Source organism: Cucumis melo, chromosome 11, assembly GCF_025177605.1.
Source record: "Cucumis melo cultivar AY chromosome 11, USDA_Cmelo_AY_1.0, whole genome shotgun sequence".
Lineage (NCBI taxonomy): Eukaryota > Viridiplantae > Streptophyta > Magnoliopsida > Cucurbitales > Cucurbitaceae > Cucumis > Cucumis melo.
Genome location: NC_066867.1, coordinates 29,718,902 through 29,728,980, shown reverse-complemented (window position 1 = coordinate 29,728,980; position 10,079 = coordinate 29,718,902). Strand labels below are relative to the sequence as shown.

The window sequence follows — 10,079 nt, the reverse complement described above, 5'->3', positions numbered from 1 at the left end:
GAGACGTCTGTCCTAATTCTTTCTATAACTTATGGACTTATTATTATCATCATTTGAAATAATAAAAAAAGAAAAAGTACATCTCATCTTTTAAAGACAATGAATAACAAAAGAGTACAAAACATTAATTTTATGTATTTGGAGTGTGGAGGGTGTGACCTGCATGGGGCCATCTTCAACCTTAGGTATCCCAAATTTCCAACAGTCACACTGCTCCCATTATTCTAAACATTGACATAAATTTTCATTCTTACATAATTTTAGTATAAGATGAATGTTTTAACAACTTAGAAGTTAAATGTTCTAATATTTTCAATTAATTTATTGACCCTTAGTATGAAATTTGTGTAAACAGGATCAAAGAATGTGATGTTTCTTAATATTTCTATTAATTTAACTTAAAGGTTAGACGTATTTTTAAGTATTTTCAACAACGTATATTAACGGTTAAAATTTAAAAAGAAAATGTGTGCTTATGTTTATAAATTGAATATTTAAAAAATAAAAAACTAAACAGCTATCCAATAATATCTTAATAATTGAAATTTAATAGATATTTTTTAAATTTTGTAACAATTTAGTTTTTATAGTAAAACATTTACCTCGTTTATAATTGTTATTTTTTAAAAATTATGTTTATCATAGTAAAACACTTAAATTACTAATTAAATTTTAAAAACAAAAAATTATTTTAAATAATAAAACTATCTAAAATATTTATAAATATAGTAAACATTCACCATAGATTATGATATTTTGCTATACCCATATGTCGATTAAATACATAATCTATTTCGATCCATCGTTGATATATTAAAATATTTAATTTAATTTATTTTACGATGTTTTAGACCATCAATGTACAGAATAAACAAAAACATCTTCATCCAAAGGTAATGAATGTGAAAACTTAATCGTGGGAAAAAACATTAAACTTAATTATTTTCTAAAAAAGAAACATTAACTTAATGATTAAGTATAAAAATGGCAAACAAATCGACCTTTGCTTAGAAATCAGCACCATTATCTCTCTCTCTCTCTCTTTAATGCAAAAAACTACACTTTTCTACTAGGCATACATTTTATATTAATATTTACAAATATAGAAAACTAATTATGAAGTTTGGTTTCACAATAATTTTGTTATAAAAATTTAAAATAGTAGAGTAATAATTCCTCAATTTGAACCCAAATAAATAAAACAATGGTTGATTGAACCTATCTTACTAATTATTGCACCTTGTCCTCCATTAAATTAGAGTAGTTTCGATACTTTGAATCTTCGAGACCATATTTATCAAACTATTTGTAAGGCAATAATTTAGAGTAAATCCACTAGCTAGGAAAGTTTGTTTTTTTTCCCCCAAATAAAATAGCTACTGTTTGTAGTCTTACCCTTCACTCCAAAAACTTTAACATAATTACATTTTAGCATAGATGAAAGTAGGGATGTTCGTAAATCGATTTTATAATCAAACTTTCATGAATCAGTAAACCTTAAATTCGACTTCAATTAACACCGATTAATGCCCTCCTTATAGGGATGAGCATGGTAGGTTAAAAAACTAAAACGACGGTCCGAATCGAGAAATGACAGTGGTGGTGAAAAATTGGGTTTTAAAAATTTTAAACCAATTTAAAATCGGTCAGTTTAAATGATATGATTAATGACAATAACAAACCAATTGAACCGACTTATAATTTTTTAATAAAAAGTATATGTATATAAAACTTAAAAAATAATTATAATTATGTTTTAATTAAGTCTTTAAGAGGTATTTTGTTAAACAATTATTTAGCTTTCTATCTGATTGTTCACCTCTTATACGATCGTATAGGAGGCCGTAGGGTAATTCTAATTAAAAAACTAACAATTAGTAAGAAAATCTTTAAAAATAATTCAACAAATAAAATTTTGCTCCAACAAAAAACGACCAAAATCGGTTCGAAGTCGGTTTTGTTTGGAATAACAACTGGAGTATGTTCTGTCATTCCCATACTGTGGTCGATTGGAATCAGTTTGGTTGAAAAATCAACTTCGATCGATCGTTGATCGCTCATACCTCCTTATATCTAACTGGCAGAGTTTTATTTGAGTTTTCGATCTATGATCCTAATTAAAGGACAAAAATATAAAAACTTTCATTTTTTTCATAATCAAAACTTCACGAATCCTTCTATTGGCAAAGAATATCAACTTAGACGAAGAGGAAAAAATATTCACACGGACTAGAAAATGCATTTTAATTGAATGTTTTCAAAAGAAGAATTAAACGGAAAATAATTTTTAGTAGAGAATATGATATCCGCAAAATTTTCCATGGAGATTCCTTGCTCCCATACCCATAAAATCAAATGGAAAATGAATGTAATTTACGTACAAAACGGCAACGACAACAAATTTTGACGACTTTAGGGGTCAAAGACTAAAAACAGGGAGTTTAAGCCCTTTCTTGCAAGAAAAGCAATTTAAAAATCCACGCGAAAATGCGAAGAATTAAAATTGGCAAGAAAAGAAAAGAAAAGATAAAAAAGAAAAAGAAAAAAAAAATCCTTAAACACACGGAAGAGGGTCATTCATTCACTACCCATCCAACGGGGCCTCGAGTCTTTTTCACCTTTCCCCCGACCGCTATCGCATTTCTCATCTTTTTTTTTCGCCGTTGAGATTTCTCCGGCGGAGCTTCGTTGGCTTCTCTCTTCCTCCGCCATCATTTATAGGGAGTTCGATTCTCGATTAGGATATTAGGGTTTCGTCGACGACCGTATCAGGTCGTCTTCTTTTTCTTGCTCCGATGATTTTTTTTAATGGTGTTTTTATGTGTGATTCTGGATCTATGTTTAGATCATTAGGATTGTTTTATTTTATCCTTTTTTTTTCTCTAAATTTTGCTTTGAATTTTGGTTCTCGTGGTTGATTTTACGTGCTTTGATTTTTCGTTGACGAAGATGTATGATTAAGAACGAATGACGGTGATACCTTGGATTTTGTAGGAGTTTGTTTAATCTCGTCGTCTCTATGATTTATGGAGCTTCTGTTTTTAAGCTTATATTAATGGAGACACTGCATTACTTTTGATTATTGTTTTATGTATGGATGGAGGGGGTGAATTATGGATTTAGGGTTTTCTTTCTGGCGAACTGTTCTTTAATCTCCAGCACGAATGCTAACATCGAAGGCTGGTTTTATGATCTGCAGGTATCTTTGAGTATTAGGTCTCTTGGATTAGGAGATTTGTGACGACATGACAATGGGCGAGCGGAAGACTATTGACTTGGAACAGGGATGGGAGTTTATGCAGAAGGGTATCACAAAGTTGAAGAACATTCTTGAGGGCTTGCCTGAGCCCCAGTTCAGCTCCGAGGACTACATGATGCTTTACACGTACTTTTCTTGTGTTGTTCGAAGTTTCTTGTTCAATTTTCTTCATATGATCGCGCCGTGATCTTATTATATTCGGTTTGTTTTCTTCTGGATTTCATCTGCAGTACCATATATAACATGTGCACCCAAAAGCCGCCGCATGATTACTCCCAGCAGCTGTATGATAAATATCGTGAATCTTTTGAAGAGTACATCACTTCTATGGTGAGAAACAAGTTCATCTGAGACATCCTTTACGATCTGATTCATATCCCTTATCAACAACTCGCGGTTATTGCGTCATTTAAATGAAATTATGTGGAAAGTGTAGAAAAGGAGTAGAGATCACTTCAAAGATGAGGGAGCTTAATAAAGTTTGTTCGATTGGAAATTGTTGTGGTTAAAATTGAATTCGCACACGCACAGTTTGCACTCCATAAATCCAACCTTCACACTTGCTTGGCAATGGAGGGTGTGACCATGTGATTCTTGTACATTAATCCAACCTACAGAGTTAAACTTACCTATTCATCAGACCACCAATGCATGTACATACTGCAATTTTTATCAGTTTGGTTTCATCCATGTTAAAATTTTGTGGTGCAATTTTGGAGTGCTTTACATGCACGACTTCGTTTGGAAAACCACATGCATGTGGCCGTGGGCACATAATCACATTTCTAAATATATTTTTCTTCCTTTATGTATCGTTTATATTGCTGGATTTTTTCTTTCAGGGGATCTATTGATGGAGACTTTTTCATTCTAATAATTTATAAACCATAAAGTTCTCTTTTTGTTAATTGTGGTGAACTTAGGTCTTACCATCCTTGAGGGAGAAGCATGACGAGTTCATGTTGAGAGAACTAGTCAAAAGGTGGACAAACCATAAAGTCATGGTGAGGTGGCTTTCTCGCTTCTTCCACTATCTTGATCGGTACTTCATCGCTCGAAGGTCACTTCCACCTCTAAATGAAGTTGGCCTCACATGCTTCCGCGAATTGGTATGCTTCAACTTTGAATTTGTGGCTTCATTTTCAAGTCCAAGCTCGAACATCTTTGTTCCACTTCAATTTACTTATAGATTCATTTGGAATTTTAGTTTAAATCTTAATCTTACTCATCTCAGGTGTACAAAGAGCTAAACAGTAAAGTGAGGGATGCAGTAATCTCATTGGTACGTCTTCCCCCTTCCTCCCTCTCATTTTCTAATTTGTTTTGGGATTTAGACGTACTTAATAATTATGGTCTAAATCAGATTGATCAAGAACGTGAAGGAGAACAGATTGACAGAGCTCTACTGAAGAATGTATTAGATATATTTGTGGAAATTGGTATGGGGCAAATGGATTACTATGAAAATGACTTTGAAGCTGCCATGCTTAAAGATACTGCTGCTTATTACTCTAGGAAGGCTTCCAATTGGATCCTAGAAGATTCTTGTCCCGATTATATGCTAAAAGTAATTTATTTTCCTTTTTTTTAAAGAAATAAAAATCAGTTGAAAAACATTTTTCTAATGCATGGAAATGGGTTCTTACTGATGCGATTGATTTTCTAGGCAGAGGAGTGCTTGAAGCGAGAAAAGGATAGGGTTTCCCACTATTTGCACTCTAGTAGCGAGCCAAAGTTGTTGGAGGTTTGTGGTGAACTTTTGTGATATCCTTCCACTTTCTTTATATACTTCAGTAGATCTCTCTCTCTCTCTCTCTCTCTCTCTCTCTCTCTCTCTCCGTTTATTCTAGTTTCCATTCTTGTAGAAAGTTCAACACGAACTGTTATCTGTGTATGCTACTCAACTGCTGGAAAAAGAGCATTCAGGATGCCATGCATTGCTTAGAGATGACAAGGTACTAACTATGAACTATGTTTTGTATATTCTTTCCCATATTTGAAATAATATATTTAATTGTGGTTCTTCCTTGATGTCTGTTTTTTTCTCTTGTCTTCCATTTCCCTTTTCTTGAATCTTTTTGGCTCATGGTGATGATGGGTTTTTTTAGGTGGAAGATTTGTCAAGGATGTTCCGTCTCTTCTCCAAAATACCGAAGGGATTGGACCCAGTTTCCAACATATTTAAGCAGGTCGGTAGTCTGCATTTATTTTCTCTTATACTTTTTCTTTGAAAGGATATAACGAGTTTAGAATAATCCCTTGTTCAATTTTTAAATTACTTTCTACTTAAAGATCTTTTTCTTGTATTATTTATTCAGCATGTAACTGCTGAAGGAACAGCACTGGTCAAACAGGCAGAAGATGCTGCAAGTAACAAGAAGGTTTCTATCTCATTTAGTTTGATTTTTTTGTTGACAGACCAATTTCTTCGATTTATTTACTCATTTAATGGATAATATGCAATTCAACCACTCTGTTATGATTTTTACTCATTTAATGGATAGTATGCAGAATGGGAGTTATTGTTGATGTGTTTTACCTTTCTTCCTTTTTTTTCTATGTAATTGTTGCAAGGATTAATTTGTTGGGAGTGAATTGATGATGATGGTTTTATTTTAAAATGGCCCTTACAAATCATAATATTTCTATGCAAGGCTTTTTACATGACCCTCTGTTCTGTTTCTGTGTTCTTTCTTAATCTATTAGGCCGAGAAAAAGGACATAGTTGGTCTGCAGGAACAGGTGTGTCTTTTGGCTTCAAACTTCTAGATTATATATATATTTTTTGTCTTGTTGTGAATGGTAGCTGAGATAAATGTTTGATTCAGGTTTTTGTAAGAAAAGTGATTGAGCTTCACGACAAGTACTTGGCTTATGTGAATGATTGTTTCCAAAACCACACACTTTTCCATAAGGTATGTGACTTCGCGTCATTGACACTCGGTGCAATTCATATCATTTGCATACTTCTACCCTTTTTTGAAGTGTATTTTTGTGTGTAGGCTCTCAAGGAAGCTTTTGAAGTCTTTTGCAATAAGGGTGTTGCTGGAAGTTCTAGTGCAGAATTGCTTGCTACCTTCTGCGATAACATCCTTAAGAAAGGTGGGAGTGAGAAGTTGAGTGATGAAGCAATCGAAGAGACACTTGAGAAGGTAATTTTTCTGTTTATTATTCATTTGAAGTTCATTTTGTGTTGGAACTTCGGATTTCATATGATTTAAAAATACAGGTTGTGAAGTTGTTGGCATACATCTGCGACAAAGATCTGTTTGCTGAATTCTATAGGTGAATGTTGATACTCTTTAGATGGTTGTTGCTCTTACAAAATGCGTGTTTTTTTATTGACCTTGATAAGAGTGTTCAGTGTCATTTGTTTTGTTTTGTTCTTTTCAAAATACGTGTTATCTTGAAAGTTGAAACAACTTATTTTGTACCATTGGTCGCAGAAAAAAACTTGCCCGAAGGCTTCTCTTTGATAAGAGCGCCAACGATGACCACGAGAGAAGTATATTGACCAAATTGAAGCAACAATGTGGTGGTCAGTTCACTTCTAAGATGGAGGGAATGGTAAGCACAAATTTACTATGATTATTTTTAATGTTAGACAAATTTTAATTTATCTCAATTTATGCAATAAGCTTTCTACAAAAACAATAATCCATTATCCATTTAAACAATTATTAACATTTCAGATGGAAGGAAGAATGAGCTGCTAATGTTAAATTCATATATTTAGGTTACTGATTTGACTTTGGCAAGGGAGAACCAAACTAGTTTCGAAGAGTATCTGAGCAATAATCCACAAGCTAGTCCTGGAATCGACCTAACTGTTACTGTTTTGACTACTGGATTTTGGCCAAGCTACAAGTCTTTTGACCTCAACCTGCCGGCGGAGATGGTATGCGTTGGTTTCTCTTTTATATATATAGATATATATGTTATGTATGCATGTGTGTATATATATATATTTTTGGGGGGTGGGTGGGAATTACAATGATAGTTTTGGTTGTGCCTTAAAACTTGGACGCTTGTCATAACAAACCATGTGTTCTTTTTGATTCAGGTAAAGTGTGTTGAAGTTTTCAGAGAGTTTTATCAAACAAAAACCAAGCATAGAAAACTTACATGGATTTACTCATTGGGTACTTGTAACATCAGTGGAAAATTTGAACCGAAGACGATGGAGCTGATTGTGACAACATATCAGGTGAAGTGCTTATAAAGTTGTTTTGACCTCTTCCTGAAGAGTATTGTTGTTGATATGATAAGTTTGCTTTCTGTTTGTTAAATGTAGGCTTCTGCCCTGTTGCTATTCAATTCTTCGGACAGACTAAGTTACTCCGAAATCATGACACAATTAAATTTGAGTGATGATGATGTTGTTAGACTGCTCCACTCATTGTCGTGTGCCAAGTATAAAATTCTTAATAAGGAGCCAAATACGAAAACCATCTCACCGAACGATCATTTTGAGTTCAATGCAAAATTCTCCGACAAAATGAGGAGAATAAAGGTATAAGGATCATCATATTGTCTCGTCAGTCCTTTTGTTAAGGTCCTCTCCAACTATTTATTTGCCTTGCTCCTTTTCCTCGTAATGAATGTGGTGTTGTTTGTTGCGTAGATCCCTCTTCCGCCTGTGGATGAGAAAAAGAAAGTCATTGAAGATGTTGACAAGGATCGAAGGTATGCTATTGACGCCTCAATCGTGCGTATCATGAAGAGTCGAAAAGTTCTTGGTCATCAGCAACTAGTGATGGAGTGCGTCGAGCAATTGGGTCGTATGTTCAAGGTCAGTAATCCAGCACATCTCTTTTAACTTCATATAGTGATTCTTTCTCTCAGCTTCTCATAGTTACTGAAACACGGACATTATGCAGCCCGATTTCAAGGCGATAAAGAAGAGAATTGAAGACCTGATCACTCGGGACTATCTAGAGAGAGACAAAGACAACCCCCACTTGTTTAGGTACTTGGCTTGATCTTTGTCTTACCACCACAGGCGAGGGTGGCGAACTGGTGCTATTTGAGATAGCATGGAAGGCTCGTGGTGTAAGTGGGGCTCGAGCACGAGTGATGTGCTGCCTTGCTGTAGCCTCTGTAGTCTGTGTGCCGCTTTTTCGTGAAATCTTAAAAAAACCAGGAGCTGATGGAATGAAGATTTGTACATTTTGCCATCAGAACGAGGTTAGAGAAAACCCCAATTATAAAGTTTATGTGTGCACTTTTGGGAGGAGAAACGGGGGGGAAGTAAAGATTTGAGTTATTTTTAATATAAAATGGTCCGATTTATATAATGAGTGGATCCATTCTAAGTCAGTGTATTACGAGGACGTCTTGGACTTTGGTTGATTTTTAGTTGAAATTGTACATCTGTTGCTTTTTCTCCTTTTATTGTTATTATTATTATTATTGTTAATTTTGAATACTAAGCATCAGATGAAGTAAAAAAAATATCTCTGGAAAAACCTCCTTGTTCTTGACTTGTTTCAAATACTTCCTACGATTCATCTTCGTCTCTTTTGCACATTCTGAATCTTGACCTTCTCTACCTCCCGAATGGAAGGTTTCCCTTCTGTATGGATGGGATTAGGTGTGGTCATAGGTCGGTTGACGGTTTTGGACAGAAATTGATGGTTTTCTGGGGAGACTATCGTTGAACAGTTGGCTTTTATTATTATTGTTGTTGTTGTTATTTATTTATTTGATGACAAAGTAGTGTTTTCTATCTCTATTCGTTTTCCTAAATTTTTTTACAGTTTTTGTTTTCTTTTTTTAAGTACTGTTTTTTAACTTTTCCCCTCCATCTAATTTCGATAAATGCGTTATGCGGCTGTTATAACACCTAATAAGCAGTTGGAACTGGCATAGTGATCGGTTCCATATCCTATTCTTGTCAACAAAATAAAAATGGTTATGTTTAATATTGGTTGAATGGATATCTTTTTTGTTCATCTGACAATCTCTTTCACTATACCAGTAATCTTGATGGATTTTTATCTTATTATTCTTATTCATTTTGGTGAGGATTCAAACATATATATTTTCTTTTATACAAAGTAAAGAAATTTGGATTTCAGAACTTTGTGATTATTAGTATATTGGGATGTCACTATTGGTGTAACTAGTTATCGATCACTTTCGGTGGTACATTAATTTCCTTATCTACATTTCTAGTACAAGATCTTGAGACTTGTATAGATATATTTTATTTATTTATTTATTGAAAAGCATATTTTCATTCTATATATTTTTTTTTTATTTAAATTTAAACGTGGATAAGACAATCAGCAAAGCCGACGTGTCAAACTCGTCAGAGTCAGCTACGTAAAAGGAGGGCTAAGGAGCCACAACACAAGAATTCCTTTGTTACGATTCATTCTAGCAGAATATTGGATTTACCTATTATCATGTGCCACGTGTGCTTTATATATATATATATATTTTTGTTCTGTATTTATTTACAAGGCCCTTGTATGAAAATGACAAAGAAGAGATTATGTGAATGATTTATTGCAAATTTCAGACCATTGATCTCCCCAAAATTTCTTCTTATTCTTCCTTTTTAGAACAATATCCAACTCCTCATTTAACAATTATCAGGGCTACTCAACATATAGATACTGAATGCATTTTGATTTCTTAATTTGAAGTTAATGTCTATTCGATCCATTTTAAAACATATACTTTCGTCTACCGCGTCTGCTAAATGCTTTTAAATGATCGCTGAATTAATTTTAACTTAGTTGAATGGTTAAATGCCGAGTGGATATTATTTAATTTAATTTAATTAGTTGAAAAATAAATTAAAATGTTTCAA

At 33.6% G+C, this 10,079-nt stretch overlaps 1 protein-coding gene across 1 annotated transcript; it reads left to right on the top strand.

Annotated features, from left to right (window-relative positions):
• The first annotated feature begins 2,513 nt into the window (after positions 1 to 2,513).
• Positions 2,514 to 8,653, top strand: LOC103497868 (cullin-1). Its single transcript, XM_008460250.3, has 20 exons — positions 2,514 to 2,772; positions 3,200 to 3,385; positions 3,490 to 3,589; positions 4,183 to 4,368; positions 4,494 to 4,541; positions 4,623 to 4,826; positions 4,926 to 5,003; positions 5,125 to 5,214; positions 5,368 to 5,448; positions 5,578 to 5,640; positions 5,966 to 6,001; positions 6,088 to 6,174; positions 6,262 to 6,411; positions 6,489 to 6,544; positions 6,706 to 6,826; positions 6,996 to 7,157; positions 7,323 to 7,466; positions 7,554 to 7,772; positions 7,884 to 8,051; positions 8,140 to 8,653. The coding sequence occupies exons 2-20, from the start codon at positions 3,246 to 3,248 to the stop codon at positions 8,239 to 8,241; spliced, it is 2,235 nt and encodes a 744-aa protein (XP_008458472.1). The 5' UTR covers positions 2,514 to 2,772; positions 3,200 to 3,245; the 3' UTR covers positions 8,242 to 8,653.
• The last annotated feature ends 1,426 nt before the right edge of the window (positions 8,654 to 10,079 follow it).